We start from the raw sequence: 22,023 nt of genomic DNA, 5'->3' as shown, positions 1-22,023 counted from the left end.
GGTCTAGAAAGAGTATTCAAAGAAATTGTTGGGGAAAACTTCCCCAGCCTTATACACAATATAAATACACAAAGCATAAATGTCCAGTGAACTCCAAATAGAATAAATCCACACAAACCCACTCCGAGACATATTCTGATCAGACTCTCAAATACTGAAGAGAAGGGGCAAGTTCTGAAAGCTGCAAGAGAAAAGCAATTCACCACATACAAAGGAAACAACATAAGACTAAGTTGTGACTACTCAGAGGCCACCATGGAGGCGAGAAGGCAGTGGCATGACATATTTAAAATTCTGGGAGAGAAAAATTTCCAACCAAGAATACTTTATCCAGCAAAACTCTCCTTCAAATTTGAGGGAGAGCTTAAACTTTTCACAAACAAATGCTGAGAGAGTTTGCCAATAAAAGACCTGCCCTATTTCAGATTCTAAAGGGAGCCCTACCAACAGAGAAACAAAGAAAGGAGAAAGAGATATAGAGAATTTTAACAGACATATATAGCACCTTACATCCCAAAGCACCAGGACACTCATTTTTCTCTAGTGATCACGGATCTTTCTGCAGAAGGGACCATAAGCTGGGACATAAAACAAGCCTCAATAAATTTATTAAAAAAATAATTGAATATACTCAAAGCATATTCTCCAACTACAATGGAATACAAATAGAAGTCAATAATTTTTGAACTGTAACTCCACTATTTACTTCCTACACAATATAAAATACACAAACTCTAATGACAAAGTGGTTTTGAACTCAACATAAAATATGTAATTTTAGACAACTATATAAAGGTGGAGGAATGGAGGAGTATAGGAACACAGTTTATATGCCCTATTGAAATAAAGGTGGTATCAAAGAAAAACAAGATTGTTATGGATTTAAGAGGTTAATTTTAAGCCCCAGAGTAAACACAAAGAAATTATCAGAGAATATGACCATAGAGATGAAAACTAGAGTATGGGTTAAGAGAAATGGGGGAAGGGGCAATGGGGAGTTAAGAAATGAGTGTAGGGTTGCTGTTTAAGGTGAAGGGAAATTACGAGTCATGGATGGTGGGAAAGAGCATTACAACATTCTAAATGTGATTAATCCCAGTAATGGAAGGCTAGGGAGGGGGTGGAATGGGAAGATTTAGGCTGTATATATGTTCCCACAACTGAAAAAAAAAAAAAAAAAAAAAAAGACAGTCTAAATAGATGATTGAATGCCAAGGATGAACTTGGATGGGATTGGAGGATAGAGGACAGGAGGCTCAAAGGGACACAGCTGAGACATAAGGAAAAGGAAATATAGAATGTAAGCTTTGTATCATTGTTGAATCTCTTGTACTTCTTAGCTGCACTTAATGGGATTGCATAAAAGAATGTTCTTATTCATGGGAAGTGTATATGTGAATCATAGTGTTTGTTCAAGGGTGTGTGCAGCTAGCTCTCATATGTTCAGAAGACAGAGCAATAGATGATGGATGACAGAGAGGGAGGGAAAGAAATAGCGATGTGACAGCATGTTAAAGTTGGTGGATTGGGCTATCGGGGGAAGGGGGTCAGGGTATGATGGAATTCTGTGTATTGGGTTAGTATTGTTTTTGCAACTGTTCCTATAACTTTAAATTTATTTCAAAAAAAAAAAAAAAAGTAACGGTGTTGAAGAACCTAAAATGGTCATTGTCCAGATATCCCTGAAGATTGAGAGAATGATCAAATGAGCGGCAAGAGGTGTAACTGAGAAATTAGGATTTGACAAATGACTATGACTACTGATTCATTATATAGCTATTTCTTTTTAGTTTCTACTATATCAATGGTCAGAAGAAAATACCTGAAATTATTGAACTGTAATCCAGTAGACTTGATCATTAATAGAGATTGCATATCTATATAGTTTTTGTAATGTGATTATATGAGTGTAAAAACCTTGTGACTAAACTCCCATTATCCAGTGCCAGTGTATATGTACATTAATAATAAAACGAAGACCGACATAAAAATAATAATAGTAGTAATAATAATAATAATAATTTGGGAACATGGGGAAAATACCTTTACATGTAAACTATGGACAATAGTAATAGTACTACTGTAATCATCTTTCACCAATTGTGCCAAATGTAATGACTGTTTAAAAAAGTTGTAAAATTACCAAAAAAAAATTGTTATCAATTGTAAAAAAAATTCTCAACACCAATTTAGGTATTGCTGGTGGGCTGGAGTATGGGAATCCTGGGCTGGAGTATGGGAATCCTGTATTTTTTGCATGATTATTCTGTAAATCTACAATTTCTCTAATGTTTATTTTTTAAAGGCCGCAGAACCGCACTACACGAACAATGAACACACAAAGCTAACCCATGGACTATAGTTAATATTTGAATTATAAAAATGTGTTACAATCAATTGTAACAAATGTTCCCCACCAATGCAAGGTGTTAATATTAGAGCAGTGTGCCTAAGAGCCTCCTCTCGAATGCCTCTTTGTTGCTCAGATGTGGCCCTCTCTCTCTAGCTAAGCCAACTTGGCAGGTGAAATCACTGCCCTCCCCACTACATGGGATCTGACCCCCCGGGGAGTGAGTCTCCCTGGCAATGTGGAATATGACTCCTGGAGAAGAATCTAGACCCAGCATTGTGGGATGGAGAACATCTTCTTGACCAAAAGGGTGATGTAAAAGGAAATGAAATAAGCTTCAGTGGCAAGAGAGATTCCAAAAGGAGCTGAGAGGTCACTCTGGTGGGCACTCTTATGCACAATATAGACAACCCTTTTTAGGCTAGCAGTAAATACCTGAAACTATCAAACTACAATCCAGAACCCATGAATCTTGCAGACGATTACATAAAAATGTAGCTTATGAGGGGTGACAATGTGAATGGGAAAGCCATATGGACCACACTTCCCCGTGTCTAGTCTATGGATGAATGAGTAGAAAAATGGGGGAAGGAAAACAAACAAACAAACAAGCAAACAAAAAAGGCACCTGGTGTTCTTTTTTACCTTAATTGCTCTTTTTCACTTTAATTTTTATTCTTATTATTTTTGTGTGTGTGGTAATGAAAATGTCAAAAATTAATTTTGGTGATGAATGCACAACTATATAATCATACTGTAAACACCTGAATGTACGCTTTGTTTTGTATGACTGCATGGTATGGGAATATATCTCAATAAAATGAATAAAAAAATATTAGAGCAGTAGATGGGAATCCTGTATTCAATGAATGATTGTTCTGAAATCCCACAAGTTCCTAATAGAGAAATAAAACCTGTTATCAAAGAGAAAATAAAAAAAGTAATAATAAGTCTATGCTTTTGGACATACAACATATAAACATATATGTAACAAGTACAGCATAAAGGTGGGGAAGGTGTCTGTATATGTTATTGAAGTTGGTATCAAATCAAATACAATTGCTACAGATTTCGGATGTTAAAAATTAGCTCAATGGTAAACAAAAAACAAACAGAATAAAATATACCAAATATATTGGTGTATAATGGTGTAGCTACATTAATATCAGATAAAATAGACTTTAAATAAAAAACAGTTACAAGGGACAAGGAAAGTCACGATGTACAGATAAAGGGATAAATTCAACAAGAAAAGATAACAATTATAACTATATATGAAACAAATATTGATGGATTTGAAGGGAGAAAAAGACAATTCTATATTAAAAATAGGAGACTTCAATATACCACTTTCAATAATGGATAGAACATCTAGACACAAGATCAATAAGGAAACAGAAGACTTGATAATACCCTAACTACGCCTAAACCACATCTATAGAACACTTCACCCAACTCAGCAGAATACACATTCTCCTCTCATGCACATGGATCATGCTCCAGGATAGATCATATGTTAGGTCAAAACAAGTCTCAATAAGTTCAAAAATATTGAATTCATACAATGCATCTTTTCCAACCACATTGGAATGAAGCTAGAAATCAATATCAGAGGAAGAAGAGAAAAATTCAAATATGTAGAAATTAAACAATGTACTCTTACATTTTTAATGTGAAATTTAACATATATACATGACAATGGTAACTTTCAAAGTACAATTTAACAAATAGTTACAGAGCAAATGTCAAAGAATGTTATGAGCTACAGTTCCACAATTTCAGGTATTTCCTTATTGTGAAATCTATCATACATACAGAAAAGTGATAACTTTCCAAGTACAATTTAACAAGTAGTTATAGAGCAAATGTCAAAGAATGTTATGGGTTACAGTTCCACCACTTCAGTTCTTTCCTTCTAGCTATTCTAATACCCTAGCGCCTAAAAATATATGTTTATATAAAGATTCAGTATATGTAAGGCTTTGTTAAATCCTATCTTGTCTGTTGCTACCCCTTCCTCTCGTTTAATCACTTTCTCGATCTTCAGGGGTGTCTAGGCAGTGACCACCCTAACTTGTTCCTATTGAATATGGTGTTGACATTATGGGGAAGAGGGCTATATCTGGTTGTTGTTTTTAAAGAGGCTGGGTTTTAGGACTTGTCTGGCATAAGAACACTCTGGTGGATTTAAGTTTCTGAGAGATAAACTTTGTGAGTGAAACTTTCATAGAATCCCAGATAGGGACCTAGGTATTTTGGGACTACTGTTGGTTAGGGCTTGGCATACTGTGGCCATTTGGGATAGCTAGCGGGAAGCTTCCATAAAAGTAACCTTTGGGACAGCCTTTTGACTCTATTTGAAATCTCTTAGCTAGTATAACCTTATTTTTTTTTAAATTTAATTAATTTAATTTTGAAATAAATTCAATCTTACAGGAACAGTTGCAAAACAGTACAAACCCCACACATAGAACTCCATCATACCCCGACTCCCCTCCCTCAATACCTCTATCCACCACCTTTAACATCTTGTCACACCACCATTTTTCTTTCCCTCCCTCTCTCCCTCCCTCCCTCCCTATCTATCATCCATCATCTATTGCTCTGTCCTCTGACCATATGAGAGCAAGCTGCACATATCTTTGAACAAACAATATAATTCACATATACCTTTCCCATGGACAAGAACATTCTTTTATGCAATCCCATTAAACGCAGCTAAGAAGTTCAAGAAATCCAACATTGATATAAAGCTTACATTCTGTATTTCCTTTTTTTTTTTTTCCTTGTGTCCCATTTGTGTCCCTTTGAGCCTCCTCTCCTCCAGCCTCAGATCTCATCCAGGATCATCCTTGGCATTTAATTGTCATCTATTTAGACTGCCCTTTTTTTTTTTTTTTTTTTTTCAATTGTGGAAACATATATACAGCCTAAATCTTCCCATTCCACCCCCTCCCTAGCATTCCATTTCTGGGATTAATCACATTTAGAATGTTGCAATTCTATCATCTTCCCACCATCCATTTCTAGAAGTTTCCCTTCACCCCAAACAGAAACCCTACTCTCATTTCTTAACTCCCATTGCCCCTTCCACCACTTCTCAGAACCCCTACTCTACTTTTTATCTCTATGGTCATATTCTCTGACACTTTCTTTGTGTTTACCGTGGGGCTTAAATTTAACATCTTAGATCTATAACAATCTTGTTTTTCTTTGATACCAACTTAACTTCAATATGACACATAAATTATGTTCCTATACTCCATCATTCCCCCCACCTTTATGTACTTTGTGTCTAAAATTACGTATTTTACATTGAGTCCAAAACCACTGATTTATCATTACAGCTTACAATTTTAGATCCTGTAGGAACTAAATAGCGGAGTTACAAATCAAAAATACAGTAGTATTGCTATTTATATTTACCATGTGATCTTTACTGGAAATCTATTTCTTCATGTAGTTTCAGTCAATTGTTTAGTGTCCCTTCCTTTCAGCCTGCTCAACTCCCTTTAGCATTTCTTATAGGCCTGATTACTGGTGATGAAGTCCCTCAGCTTTTGATTATCCAGGGATGTTTTCATCTCTCCCTCGTTTTTATCCTCCAGGTGTTTGTGAATTCTCCAAGTCTCTGATGGTTATTGACTTCTATTTGTATTCCATTGTGGTCAGAGAATGTGCTTTGAACAAATTCATTTTTTTTTTTATTGAGGCTTGTTTTTATGTCCCAGCATATGGTCCATTCTGGGGAAAGACCCATGATCACTACAGAAGAATGTGTGTCCCAGTGACCTGGGATGTAATATTCTATATATGTCTGTTAAAATTCTCTTTATCTCTCTCTCCTTCCTTTGTTTCTCTGTCGCTAGGGCTCCCTTTAGTATCTGAAGTAGAGCAGGTCTTTTGTGAGCAAAATCTCTCAGCATTTGTTTTTCTGTGAAAAATTTAAGCTCTCCCTCAAATTTGAAGGAGAGTTTTGCTGGATAAAGTATTCTTGGTTGGAAATTTTTCTCTCTCTCAGAATTTTAAATATGTCATGCCACTGCCTTCTCGCCTCCATGGTGGCCTCTGAGTAGTCACTATTTAGTCTTATGTTGTTTCCTTTGTATGTGGTGAATTGCTTTTCTCTTGCTGCTTTCAGAACTTGCCCCTTCTCTTCAGTAGTTGACAGTCTGAACAGAATATGTCTTGGAGTGGGTTTATTTGGATTTATTCTATTTGGAGTTCACTGGGCATTTATGCTTTGTGTATTTATATTGTGTGGAAGGTTTGGGGAGTTTTCCCCAACAATTTCTTTGAATACTCTTTCTAGACCTTTACCCTTCTCTTCCCCTTCTGGGACACCAATGAGTCTTAAATTTGGACATTTTATTTTATCTAACATATCCCTGAGATCCATTTCGATTTTTTTGATTTTTTTCCCCATTCTTTCTTTTGTTCTTTCATTTTCTGTTCTGTGGTCCTCGAGGAGGCTGAGTTGTTGTTCAACTTCCTCTAATCTTGTATTATGAGTATCCAGAGTCTTTTTAATTTGGCCTGCAGTTTCTTAAAGTTCCATAAGATCTTCTTTTTTTAATTTACTCTTGCAATACCTTCTTTATGGTCTTCTAGGGTCTTCTTTATGCCTTTTATATTCTGTGCCATGCTCTTCTTCATGTCCTTTATATCCTGTGCCATGCTCTTGTTGCCTGTCTGTAGTTCTTTGATTAATTGTGCCAAGTACTGTGTGTCTTGTGATCTTTTGATTTGGATGTTTAGGTTTGGGTTCTCCATATCGTCTAGTTTTATCATAAGCTTTAAGATTTTCTGTTGTTTTTGGCCTCTTGGCATTTGCTTTACTTGATCTTTAATTTGTCTGAATTGCAGCTTGGTGGTGTAAACTCTCTCCAACCAACGAGCAGATGGTGTCTGTGAGTCACCAATTCCCTTCAAGTCAGCTCTCCCCAATCCTGTCTTCATGGTGTGTGGGGATGTGACCCCTGTGGGGTCCACTCGGTGCACTTAATTTGGGTAAGCTGTCAGTGCTGTCCACCCCAAATGAGGGGCATCCGTCTGAGCGGTTAGGGAGGAAGGGCAGCTTTAATAAACAAACCTCCCAGGTGTTCCCGGAGATTTAAGGCTGTTCTCTGCTACTGACCCAAAAGTCCTTGGCATTGGTGTAGGTTCCCTGGGATTTCTGAGTGGTTCTCCCTTCCCTGCTGTGCTCTTCCAGGACCTCTGCTGAGGGAGGGAGGGCCGTGCTACGTCACAAGTGCACACCAGCCTCCAGGGATGCCCTGGGATGCTGGGCTGTGCAGGGGTGTTCCCAGCCCGCTTCAAAGATGGTTGAATGGGACACGTTAACTTCCCCCTTCCGCACAGCTCGGCCCTTCCAGCTCTGGGACAATCAGCCATGGGTGTATTCAAGGCCACTGTCCATGGCTGATATTGTGGCATGTGCGCGGTGCTGCGGGAAAGACTCCCTGTCACACTGGGTTTCTTGGTGCAGCTTGGTGCTGTGGGTTTGGCCCTGGACAGGAGTGCCCCTGCCCACCGGGGAGATGGCTGCAAGTCGTGCGTTTTTTTCTCCTTTTTAGCCTATAATTCTTGACTGGTGTGAGGTAGTATGGCCATGTTCCCCCAGGCTCTGGGGTCTGGTTCTGAATGGAAAGGGCCCCACCCCTTTCCTCTTGGAGAAGATAGCCCCCCCTAGGGGGAGGTCATTAGCATTTCAAAGGTCTCTCTCTGCTTCTGCTATCTCCACCCTTCTCTGAGTCACAGCACTGGGAAGTGAAAATGGCTGGGGCTTTCTCCACTGAGCCAAAAAAAGAAACAGATAGTCTCCTTCATACCTAGTCCAAGGCGACCCTCCAGCTCTCCAAGGTCAGTCGTCACCCAAAGCCTCTGTCTATTTTCGGGGATTCGTACCTGTAGTGAGCAGTTCACACTTGCTACTTAAAACCCCAGTTGGAGCTCAGCTGAGCTATATCTGCTTGCTGGGAGAGAGCTTCTCTCTGGCACCACAAGGCTTTGCAGCTCGGGCTATACGGGAGGGGGTTTCACAATTTGGATCCGCAGGTTTTACTTACAGATTTTATGCTGTGATCTCGGGCATTCCTCCCAATTCAGGTTGGTGGATGGTCTCGTTTGCCACCCCCCAGCCCCCGCAGTTATTCTGGATCATTCATTAGTTGTTCCTGTTTTTTTTCAGTTGTTCCAGGGGGACTACTTAGCTTCCACTCCTCTCTATGCTGCCATCTTCCCTCTCTCCGTAACCTTATTTTGTTACCTTTCTTTTCTCCCTTTTGGTCAAGAAGGCTGTCCAGTTTGGATGTCTTGTGTCCCCCCAAATGCCATGTTCTTTAATGTAATCTTGTGGGGCCAGACATATTAGTATTAATTAGGTTGGATTCTTTGGATTAGATTGCTTCCATGGAGATGTGACCCAATTATCTGTGGTAATACCTTTGATTAGATTATTTCCATGGAGGTGTGGCCCCACCCATTCAGCATGTCTTGATTTAATCATTGGAGTCCTATATAAGAGTTTAGACAGAAGGAGCTTGCTGCTACAGCTTAGAGAGACATTTTGAAGATGGCTGTTGAAAGTTGACGCTGACATTTTGGAGAATGTGATTTTGAAATGCAACCTAGGAGCAAGCAGACGCCAGCCACATCTTCCCAGCTAACAAAGGTTTTTCAGATGCCAATGGCCTTTCTCCAGTGAAGGTACCCTATTGTGGATGCCTTACCTTGGACACTTTATGGCCTTAAGACTGTAACTTTGTAACCAAATAAACCCCCTTTATAAAAGCCAATCCATTTCTGGTGTTTTGCAAAACTGCAGCATTAGCAAACCAGAACAAAGGCATTTGTAATCCCTTGATGCCAGGGCCATGCTCATTCCTGGGAGTTGCATCCCACATTGCTAGCAAGATTCACTCCCCTGGGAGTCATGTCCCACGTAGGGGCGAGGTTAATGAATTTATAAACAATATAGTCTTAAATCAGTGGGTCAAAGGAAAAGTGACAAGGAAAATTAGAAAATGTCATGAGGTGAATGAAAACAAAAACAGCATAAAAAACTTATGGGATGCAACAAACGAAGTGCTGAGAGGGAAATTTATAGCTCTAAATGCTTACAATAAAAAAGAAGGTCTCATTTTACAGAACTAACCTCACAACTAGAAAAAGAAGAGCAAACTAAACCCAAATTGAGTCGAAGTAAGTAACAAAGATTATAGCAGAGATAAATGAAATCGAGAATTGAAAAACTATAATAGAGAAATTCAACAAAACCAAAGGTTGGTTCTATGAAAAGGTTAATAAAATCAAAAAACCTTTAGGTACACTGACAAAGAAAAAAAAGAGAAGATGCAAATAACTGAAGTCAGAAATGAAAAGGAGGAAATTCTTACTGACCCCACAGAAATAAAAAGGATTGTAAGAGAATACCATGAATGACAGTACGCCAACAAATTAGATAATGTAGATGAAATGAACAACTTCCTAAAAACAATTTACTTACATTGACTCAAGAAGAAACAGAAGATTACAACAGACCAATAACCATTAAAGAGATTGAATCAATAATCAAAAACTTCCCAATAAAGTCCAGGACCAGAAGGCTTCACAGTTGTATCTTACCAAACATTCCAAGAAGAATGAACACTAATCCTGTTCAAGCTCTTCCAAAAAATTGAAGAGGAGGAAATGTACCCTAACTCATTCTATGACGGCAATGTCACCCTAATACCAAATCCCGATAAATAACCAAAAGAAAAGAAAATGACAGACCAATATCCCTTATGAATACAGATGTAAAATATCTCAATAAAATACTAGCAAACCAAATCCAAAAACACATTAAAAGAATTATACACCATGATTATATGGGATTTATCCCAGGTATACAAGGGTGGTTCAATATAATAAAATCAATTAATGTAATACACCACATTAATGGAATGAAGGAAAAACCCCACATGATCATCTGAACCGACACAGAAAAGGCATTTGACAAAATCCAACATACCTTCTCGATAAAAACACCTAGAAAACTAGGAATAGAAGGAAACTTCTTCAACATGATAAAGAAAATAAATGAAAAACCCACAGCTAATATCATGCTCAATGGTGAAAAATTGAAAACTTTCCCTCTAAGATCAGCAAGACAAGGAACCAATTGTCACCCCTGTTAACTCAACACTGTACTGGACATTATAGCCAGGATAATGAGGCAAGAAAAATAAATAAAAGACATCCAAATCAGAAAGGAAGAGTTAAAACTTTCCCTATTTGCAGATGATATAATCCTATATAAGGAAAATCCTGAAACAGCCACAACAAAGCTACTGGAGCTTATAAACAAATTTTTCTTTACTTGTATAAAAATACAAGTAAAGAAGAACATCCAAAACATCCCATTCTCCCCAGCCACCTATTATTCATTTAATTTTTGTTCCCATTTTTCTACTCATCCGTCCATACAATGGATAAAGGGAGTGTGAGCCACAAGGTTTTCACAATTCCACAGTCACACGTGTAAGCTACATAGTTATATAGTCATCCTCAAAAACAAGGCTCCTGGGTTGCAGTTCAACAGTTTCTGGTATTTCCTTCCAGCTATTCCAATACACTAAAAGCTGAAAAGGCAAACCTATATAACGCATAAGAATAACCTCCAGAATGACCTCTCGACCCTATTTGAAATCTCTCAGCCACTGAAACTTTATTTTCTTTCATTTCTCTTCTCCCTTTTGGTCAAGAAGACTTTCTCAATCCCACAGTGCCAGGTCCAGGTTCATTCCCAGGAGTCATGTCCCATGCTGCCAGAGAGATTAACACCCCTGGGAGTCATGTCCCACCTAGGGGGAGGGCAGTGAGTTTACCAAACCACGAGCAACAATAACAAAAATAAATAAATGGGACTTCATCAAAATTTAAAACTTTTGTGCATCAAAGGTCTTTATCATGCAAATAAAGACAACCTATAGAATGGTAAAAAAAAATATTGCAAACCACATATCCTGCAAGTTTTTAATATCTGGAATATATAAAGAAATCCTGCAACTCAACAACAAAAAGATAAACAACCCAATTTTAAAATGAGCAAAAGACTTGAACAAGCATTTCTCCAAAGATACACAAATGGCCAAAAAAGCACATGACAAGATGCTTGCCAACATTAGCCATTAGGGAAATGCTAATTAAAACCTCAATGAGATATCATTTCACATCCACGAGAATAGCTATTTAAAAACAAAATGATAACAAGTGTTGGAGAGAATGTGGAGAAATAGTGGAAATGTAATATGGTATAGCCACCGTGGAAAACAGGTTGATGGCTCCACAGAAAGATAAGTATAGAATTATATGACCCAGCAGTTCCACTTCTAGGTATATACCAAAAAAAAATGAAAAGTATGGTCTTGAACAGATATTTGCACACTGATGTTCACAATGGCATTATTCCCAATTAACAGAAGATGGAGACAACCCAAGTGTCCATCAACTGATGAATGGATAAACAATATGTGGTAGATACATATAATCGGCTATTATTTGGCGGTAAACAGGAATGAAGTTCTGATACATGTGACATCATATTGAACGACATAAGTCAGACACAAAAGGACAAACACTGCATGGCCTCACCGATATTCTAAATGATTAGAATAAGCAAAATTCATAGACAGAAATTAGAATACAGGTTTCCAGAGGTCACCGTGGGAGTAGGGTATGGGGAGTTAATGCTTAATTGGTACAGAATTTCTATTTGTGGCAAAGGAAAAAATTTTCGTAATGGATGGTGGTGACGATAGCACAACATTGTGGATGTAATTAACAGCAGTGAATTATATATTTGTATGTGGTTATAAGGGGCAATTTTAGGTTGTATATAAGTTACTAGACTAAAAATTCTTTAAAAAATCAACATAGGAATGTACAACACATTGAACCCTAATGTAAACTATAGACTATAGTTAATAGTACAATCATAACTATTTTCATCAATTATAACAAAGGTACCAGATTAATGCAAAGTGTTAATAATATGGAAAACTGTATGTGCAGGGGAAAGGGAGAGGTATATGGGAATTCTGCATTTTCTACATGATTATTCTGTGACTCTACAACTTCTCTAATCAAAAAAGTTATTTAAAAGAACTAGTTCAAATTCTGTAAATTCCATTTTAGCTACATGAAATGGATTTATAGACATGCCCAACACCCTTTACATAGGAAAAAATACATGTAAGTATATGACACTTTGAAGAGCTCAATCATCCAATCTATATGTTCAAACTTACATAAAGAACTGCTTCATGAACTAGTTACTCTGCTGTAGAACGTTCATTTGTTCAATAAACACTTACACAAAGTAAACTTCAGAGGAAAGAAAATTACCAGAGACAAAGAAGAACATTATGCCATGGCAACCATGGTGTAATAGGGCAACCCACCAAGAAAACAAAGCTATTCTAAATGTGTATGCAGAAAACAACAAAATTTCAAAGCACATAGAGCAAAAATGGACAAAACTGAAAGGAGAAATTGAAATACCCACAATTATAGTTGGTGACTTACCCATCCTTTCCCAGTAATTGGCAGAACCACTAGACAATCAGCAAGAATACAGAACTGAACGATACCATCAACCAATAAGATCTAACTGCAAATTATAAAATACTTCACTCAAAAATCATATACATGTAAATTATTACAAAATACTAACAAAAGAAATCAATGAAGACCTTATCAAATGGAAAGACATGCTTTATCCATGGATTGGAAGACTCAACATATTAAAGGTATCAGATCTTCCTACATTGATCTTTAAGTATCATAAAATTCTTATCAAAATTCCAAGCTTTTTTTTTTTTATAAAGATATAGACAAGCTGATTGTAAAATTTATATGGAAAAGGCAAAAGAAATAGAAAAGGTAGAACAATACTGAAAAAGAAAAAGAAAAGTACAGGAATCATATTACCTAATTTTAAGACTTATTATCTAGCTATTGTAATCAATAATGTGTGATAGTGGAGGAGGGACAAGCATATTTATCAATGGAAGAGAGAAATCCAGAAATAGACCAATGCAGGTCTTCCCAACCGATTGTTCACAAAGGTGTAAAAGCAATTCATGGGAAAAATTCATTGAAAAACTGCTTTTCAATAAATGGTGTGGAAATGATTAGACTTCCTGAGGCAAAACAAAACAAAACAGGAGGAACCTACGATGGTGGCTAGGTGAGACAGGGCAAAAAAACACCTCTGTGAAAAATACTAGATAAAAACCAGAAAGTGACCCAGAACACCACTTCCAGTGTAGCACCAGCTGGACAAGGTCTGTTAAATCCACAGGGAACGTGCATTTGGTGAAACCAGGAGCCTGCATTCTGAAACGAGTGAGTAAGCCAGCTGAAAGTCCAGCGGCTGCGCTGTGGTGTGGGGAAATGGTGGGCTGGCATTTGGAGACAGACTAGTTCTTTAAAGAAAAAAAAGTCCCAGAGTGGCTGCAGGTACGACAGGGAGAGCTGCGCACTGAAGCACGGCGGGAGCGGGCTGGGCTAATGCCTTGGTGTCTGGCATGGAGGATACCCTTTCCCATACCCGCTGCTGTCTCAAGACCAGAGGAGCAGAGGGGAGCCAAAAGGAGAAAAAAAAAAAACAACGCATTCCTTGCAGCCATCTCCCCAGTGGGCGAGGGACGCTCCTGACCGGGCCAGACCTACAGCCCAGAGCCATGCCAAGAAACCCAGTGTGATGGGGAATCTTTCCTGCAGCACTACACACATGCCACAATATCGGCTGTGGACAGTGGCCTTTAATGTACCCACGGCTGATTGTCCCAGAGCTGGGAGGGCGGAGCTGTGTGAAAAGGGGGAAGTTAATGAGTCCCATTCACCATCTTTGAAGCGGGCTGGGAGTGACCTTGCATGGCCCAGCAACCCAAGGCTTCCCTGGAGGGCCGGTGCACACTAATGATGTGGCGCAGCCCTCCCTCAGCAGAGGTCCTGGAAGAGCACAGCTGGGAAGGGGGAATTGCTCGGAAATCCCAGGGACCCTACATGAATACCAAGGACTTGTGGGTCAACGGCAGAGACAATTGGTGGAAAGACTGAAATGAAGGCTTAGGCTCCTGCAACAGCCTTAAATCTCTGGGAACACCTGGGAGGTTTGATTATTAAAGCTGTCCTGCCTGCCTAACCACCCAGACACACGCCCCACATTCAAGGCAGACAGCACCAGCAACACACCCAAACTTGGTGCACCAGTTGGACCCCACAAGAATCAGACCCCCACAAACCACAAAGACAAAGTGAGGGAGAACTGACTTGAGGGGAATAGGTGACTCACGGACGCCATCTGCTGGTTAGTTAGAGAAAGTGTACACCACCAAGCTGCAGTTCTGTCAAATTAGGGATCAAGTAAAGCAAATGCCAAGAGGCCAAAAACAACAGAAAATCTTAAAGCATATGATAAAACCAGACGATATGGAGAACCCAAACCAAAACACCCAAATCAGAAGATCACAAGACACACAGTACCTGGCACAATTAATCAAAGAATTACAGACAGGCAACAAAAGCATGGCTCAGGATATAAAGGACATGAAGAAGAGCATGGCACAGAATATAAAGGACATAAAGAAGACCCTAGAAGAGCATAAAGAAGAAATTGTAAGAGTAAATAAAAAAATAGAAGATTTTATGGAAATTAAAGAAACTGTTGGCTAAATTAAAAAGACTCTGGATACTCATAATACAAGATTAGAGGAAGGTGCACAACAACTCAGCCTCCTCGAGGACCACAGAACAGAAAATGAAAGAACAAAAGAAAGAATGGGGAAAAAAATCGAAAAAATCAAAATGGATCTCAGGGATACAATAGATAAAATATAATGTCCAAATTTAAGACTCATTGGTGTCCCAGAAGGGGAAGAGAAGGGTAAAGGTCTAGAAAGAGTATTCAAAGAAATTGTTGGGGAAAACTTCCCAAACCTTCTACACAATATAAACATACAAAGCATAAATGCCCAGAGAACTCCAAATAGAATAAATCCAAATAAACCCACTCCAAGACATATTCTGATCAGACTGTCAAATACTGAAGAAAAGGAGCAAGTTCTGAAAGCAGCAAGAGAAAAGCAATTCACCACATACAAAGGAAACAACATAAGACTAAGTAGTGACTACTCAGTGGCCACCATGGAGGCGAGAAGGCAGTGGCATGACATATTTAAAATTCTGAGACAGAAAAATTTCCAACCAAGAATACTGTACCCAGCAAAACTCTCCTTCAAATTTGAGGGAGAGCTTCCATTTTTCACAGACAAACAAATGCTGAGAGATTTTGCTAATAAAAGACCCGCCCTACTTCAGATACTAAAGGGAGCCCTAGTGACAGAGAAAAAAGCTGAGGGACTTCACCACTAGTAGATCAGTCCTATAAGAAATGCTAAAGGGAGCTGAGCAGGCTGAAAGGAAGGGACACTAAACAATTGACTGAAACTACATGAAGAAATAAAGTGTACCACTAAAGATCACATTGTAAATATAAATGGCAATACTACTGTATTTTTGATTTGTAACTCCACTCTTTACTTCCTACAGGATCTAAAATACATAAACTGTAATGATAAATCAGTGGTTTTGGGCTCAATGTAAAATATGTAATTTTTGACAAGAACTGCATAAAAGTGGGTGAATGAGGGAGCATAGGAACATAGTTTATGTGTCATATTGAAGTTAAGTTGGTATCAAAGAAAAACAAGATTGTTATACATTTAAGATGTTAAATTTAAGCCCCACGGTAAACAAAAAGAAAGTGTCAGAGAATATGACCATAGAGTTGAAAAGTAGAGTAGGGGTTCTGAGAAGTGGGAGAAGGGGCAATGGGGAGTTAAGAAATGAGTGTAGGGTTTCTGTTTGGGGTGAAGGGAAACTTCTAGAAATGGATGGTGGGAAGGTGATAGCATTGCAACATTCTAAATGTGATTAATCCCACAAATGGAATGCTAGGGAGGGGGTGGAATGGGAAGATTTAGGCTGTATATATGTTTCCACAATTGAAAAAAAAAAAGACAAGACAGTCTAAATAGATGACAAATGCCAAGGATGATCCTGGACAGGATCTGAGGATGGAGGAAAGGAGGCTCAAAGGGACACAGATGGGACATAAGGAAAAAAAAAAAGGAAATATAGAATGTAAGCTTTGTATCAAGGTTGAATTTCTTGAACTTCTTAGCTGCGTTTAATGGGATTGCATAAAAGAATGTTCTTGTTCATGGGAAATGTATATGTGAATTATATTGTTTTTTCAAGGATTGTGTGCAGCTTGCTCTCGTATGTTCAGAAGACAGAGCAATAGATGATGGATGATAGGGAGGGAGAGAGGGAGGGAGGGAGGGAAAGAAAGAAAGAAATGGTGGTGTGACAGGATGTTAAAGGTGGTGGATAGGGGTATCGGGGGAGGGAGGTCGGGGTATGCTGGAGTTCTATGTATGGGGTTTGTACTGTTTTTGCAACTGTTTCTGTAAGTTTGAATTTATCTCAAAATAAAATTTCTTATTAAAAAAAAAAAGACAATCAAAAAAACCCATCAGCCTAAATCTCTCACCTTACTCAAAAATGAACTCAAAATGGATAGATCCTAGTCTAACTGCAAAATGCAAACTATACAACTTTTAGAAAGAAATAAAGGAGAAAATCTTCATGACCTAAGGTTAGGCAGATTTCTTAAAAGGACACCAAAAGCACAATCCATAAAAGAAATAATTGATAAATTAGACTTAATCAAAATTTAAAACTTTTGCTCTGTGAAAGATAAAGAAAAGACAAGTCAGAAATTGGGAGGAAATATTTCTAAAACCATATCAACAAAGGATTTTTATCCAGACTATATAAGGATCTTTCCTAACTCAACAGTAAAAAATAAAAACAAAAACAAACATTAAAAAAAAAACCAAAACAGAAATCCAATTATAAAATGGGCAAAAAACATGAACACTTTATCAAAGAAGATCTACAAATGGCAAGTAAGCAAATGAAGAGATGTTCAACATCACTAATCATTAGGGGAATGCAAAATAAAGCCACAGCGCAATGCTACTACATACCAGTCAAAATGGCTAAAATAAAAAATACTGTCAACACCAAGGGCACACCTGGATATGAAGTAACTAGATTTCTTAATACATTGCTGTCAGGAGTGTAAAATAGTACAGCCACTTTGGAAAGCAATTTGTCAGTTTATAACAAAGTTAAACATAGACTTACCACATGACCCACCAAATGCATTCCTGGGCATTTATACCAGAGAAATGAATTCACGTCCATACAAAAACCTGTACACAAATATTCACAGTCGCTTTATTCGTAATAGCCAAAAACTGGAAACCACCAAAATATCCACAGTAGATGAATGGTTAAGCAAATTGTGGTACATTCATACCATGGAACAAACTATTAATAGATACAACAACTTGGATGGATTCCAAGGGTATTTATACTGAGCAGGAAAGAAAAAAAATCTCAAAAGGTACATATTAAACATCCATTTATATAACACTGTTGAAATAGCAAAACTATAGTGATAGAGAACAGATCAGGAGTTGCCAGGGATTAAGGCTGGGGTGGATCTGACTAAAGGAGTAGAACCAGAAATGGGAACAGTTCTGTATGTTGTGGTCACTGTTAAACAAACCTATGTATGTGATAAAATGCCATATTACTTACTACACACACAAAGACAAACACACACAGAACATCTATAAAATGTGGTGAAATCCAAATAAGGTCTGTAGTTTAGTTAATAGTATGGTACCACGTCAATTTCCTTTGACTATGTGCAAGGGCTAAGATGTTGTCACTGGGGAACAGTGACAGCTGAGTGAAGGGTATACAGGAATTTTCTGTGCTATTTCTGCAACTTCTTGTGAGTCTTAAATTATTTCAAAATAAAAAGTTTTAAAAAATTTAAAAGTATAAATGTGTACACTATGAAGTAGCTCTCCTACACGTGACAACCCATTCAATTTCCTTCCCTTGAGCAATTAATGTATGCTTTCACAGATATTTTATACCTATGCAATCATTTTTGTGTATCTATTATTCCTCTTATTTTATGCAAAGTGTAGCACAATATACACATTCTTTTGCACCCTTTTTTTCAGCTACCAAAGTATGTTAGAGATTATTTCAGAGTACAGCATAAAGAGCTTCCTAATTTCCTTTTGTTTTTTTTAAATGACTGCATGGTAAACCATCGCATGGCTATCTATTAATTTATTTAAGCAGTCCTTTGTTAGTGGACAACTAGGTTATTTCCAATTTTTTACTATTATTAAAAACATGAAATTAAACACCTTATACATGGTAACTTCATATGTGTTTGAGTCTGCCTGTAGGTAAAAATTCCGAGAACTGCTATCAGAGGGCAAGCTTGTAATTGCACCCATAAATATTGAACCAATTTGTAGTGCTGGTTTCCTCACATTGTCACCCACACAATATGTTATTAAACTTTTATCTTTGCTATCCAAAAGGTGAAATGGTATCTCAGTGTAGTTTTAATTATCATGAGTGAGGTTTAAAATCCTCTTAAATTTAATGGGCACATGTATTTCATGTCTTATAATTTCATAGTCTCTGCCAATTTTTCTTCTGAGCTCTTTATGGTTTTCATTTCGTTTTGTTTTTTAATAGGTCCTTCACAGTTTGGTCCAAGTCCACTTCAATGTTCTACAAAAATAGAACATGTTTGTGCTTCTGGCCTTTTGGCTCATGTTATTCCCTTTCACCAACCCTGTATGGACTACCTTTTAATACAAGTTCAAATATCACTTCCTTTATAACTTTTGGCAGTTAATTGAGATATTATTAGATAATTATACAAACTGTGATATATATATTATTATTACAAAACCGAGCCTCAGACCAGGCCTGCCTATAATCATGCCAAAGAGGCTCCTCCCAAATGCCTCTCTGTTGCTCAGATGTGGCCCTCTCTCTCTAGCTAAGCCAACTCAGCAGGTGAACTCCCTGCCCTCCCCCCACCATGTGGGATCTGACACCTAGGGGTGTAAATCTCCCTGGCAATGTGGAATATGACTCCTGGAGAGGAATCTAGACCCAGCATCATGGGATGGAGAACATCTTGACCATAAGGGGGATATGAAAGGAAATGAAATAAGCTTCAGTGGCAGAAAGATTCCAAAAGGAGCCAAGAGGTCACTCTAGTGGGCACTCTTACGCACAATATAGACAACCCTTTTTAGGTTCTAATGAATTGGAATAGCTAGCAGTAAATACCTGAAACTATCAAACTACAACCCAGAACCCTTGAATCTTGAAGATGATTGCATAAAAATGTAGCTTATGAGGGGTGACAATGTGATTGGGAAAGCCATGTGGGCCACAATCTCCTTTGTCTAGTTTATGGATGGATGAGTAGAAAACTGGGGACAAAAAACAAACAAACAAAACAACACTCCCTTTCTAAAAAAAAAACAAAGCCTATTTTTAAGACCCTCAACCTACCCACCTTATTTTTTTTCCTCTTTTTCCTTTTAAAAAACCTTTCTTGACAACTCTAACTTAGGACAAAATTTAGGTTGCTACCTGAATCTGTTCCTTGAATTTCAATCGTAAGATTCCCAGTAAATGATTTTGTTGCTTTACAAAAAAACAAAACAAACAAAAAAAACTGAGCCTCAGAGATTTTAACACAGTTCCTGCCCTCTACAGTGACATCCACTGATCTGCCTTTCACCTACTCTATTTGTAGAAAATTAATTCCTCAGTCATCCATATTGTCAGAGTTCTCAAAGTTGCCACAACTGAGACTAATTTAGTTTGTCCTAATAAACAGAATGCAACCAATTCCTTCTCTACTTAAGTTTGCAATCATCCTGGATTTGAGATTTGAAAGGTATTAAATTTTTTTCATTTAATTCATTCAAAAGTAATTTATTTTGCTTGTACCAGGTACCACACTAAGCACACAGAGTAAGACACTGAAAAAGACAAGAGACAGACACAGCCCCTACCCGGCCAATCTTTTATTGTCTAGATTATTCTAATGCCTCCCTGACTTTCAGTCTTGCCTGCCTCCAACCCACTATCAACACGGCTACCAAGTAGTATTTCTTAGACACAAGTATGATCACATTGCTCCTTCAGTAATTCCCCACTGTCTTCAGGATAAAGTCAACCTCAGAATGTCTATGTGGCCTTTCATGAACTTGTCATGGCCTAAAAGTCCCCTGTCTCATCCCTTACCATTCCCGGCCCCACCTCCTGCCCTCCATCCACACACTTTACTATTCCCAGAAAGCTCGTTATAGATACCCAAGTTAGTCCTTTAGCTAGTCCACCTGCTTCTAAAACTGGTCAACTCCTTCAAGACAGCTCCCTTAATACTTCATTCAGGAAGCGTCTCTGATCCCAGATGCTCCTTCTGTGTTCATCTCCCTAGAGTTGGAAATAGTTTTATTGTATTTTTAAAAAATGTATGATTATAAAAGACATAGATGTCCACTGGAAAAACTGCAGAAAAAGAGAATAAAAAGAATGACTGAATGATAGATCTATCACAGATAAATCACTGCTAAAATTTTGGTGTACATTCTCTCTTTACATGTTCATCTGTATCTTCAAACTCATACTGATATGTAACTTACTTTCTTAACATTATATCCAAGTCATTTTTCTATATGGATACACAAAGATTTCAACCGTAATTTTTATTTGCGGCACTGTTTTTCACTGTATGTAAAAAACTAACTTAACTCTATCTGTGATCCTTTGGGTCACCACTTTTTTCTCATTATATCCTGATCTATCCTAACATTTTTTAAGAATCGAAGTATAATTCATTTTGAAATTCACAGTGCCTATAATAGTGCTTGACATACAGCATTTGTTAAATGAGTTTCGCGTAAAGGATGAACTTAACTTTCTGGTTATTAGGAGTTAAGTAATTAAGACAAGTCCACAAGCACCCAGTTCGGTGTGATATTTTTTTCGCCAATAGTCCGTCGAATTAACATACTAATGAAAAAAATAGCTACCTTAAATTATTTCTGAAAGCATGCAAGACGTGCAAATAAAACACAAATACAACGCTACTAATAATTATGAGACAGCAGCTGGTATGACTTTCCCGTCCCTTCCAAAAAAAAGGAAGCAGGATCGTTGACAACTCCGGCAGGCAGAGTAGGTCGTCGCCCCTGGAACAGGGAGCCCTGTCAAGTTTAGACAAAGGTCGTTCAATGAATGGCAGCGGTCAGCGGGCGGGGCTCTTTCCAGCCCCAAACCACTAGTTCTCAACTCGTTTGCCGGATCTCTCGGAAGCAAAGGGAGATACCCAAGCCAGAGTACAACTGCGAGACACGGGACGAGACCGCAGCTGGTGCAGGCACAGCGCGCAGCGGAATACCGCGATAGCCTGCCGCCCCTCCCCGCGCCTGCGCAGAATCGCCAGTCTCCAGTGGGGCCCGCGTGAAAAGAACCTACACATACACATACACATGGACACACACACACACTCACCCGCCGACAAAGTTAGGCGAGGATGGTCGGCCAGAGTGCCTCGGCACATAGAACTAAAGACTCCTAAAAAACGACTAACGGAGGAGCTCAGCTTACGACCTCCCGACATTGCGACAGAAAAAGATCCACCTCTT

At 38.3% G+C, this 22,023-nt stretch overlaps 1 protein-coding gene across 1 annotated transcript in view; it reads right to left on the bottom strand.

The window, feature by feature from the left end:
* The window catches only part of COQ3 (coenzyme Q3, methyltransferase), a 49,108-nt gene extending 27,085 nt beyond the window's left edge, over positions 1 to 22,023 (bottom strand). The window contains exon 1 of the mRNA XM_037844623.1: positions 21,890 to 22,023. Coding sequence (XP_037700551.1) covers positions 21,890 to 21,998 — 109 coding nt within the window. The 5' untranslated portion in view covers positions 21,999 to 22,023. The remainder of the gene's footprint in view (positions 1 to 21,889) is intronic.

Source organism: Choloepus didactylus, chromosome 7 (assembly GCF_015220235.1).
Source record: "Choloepus didactylus isolate mChoDid1 chromosome 7, mChoDid1.pri, whole genome shotgun sequence".
Lineage (NCBI taxonomy): Eukaryota > Metazoa > Chordata > Mammalia > Pilosa > Megalonychidae > Choloepus > Choloepus didactylus.
The sequence above is the reverse complement of the archived record's forward strand: the minus strand, read 5'-3'. Positions and strand labels throughout refer to the sequence as shown.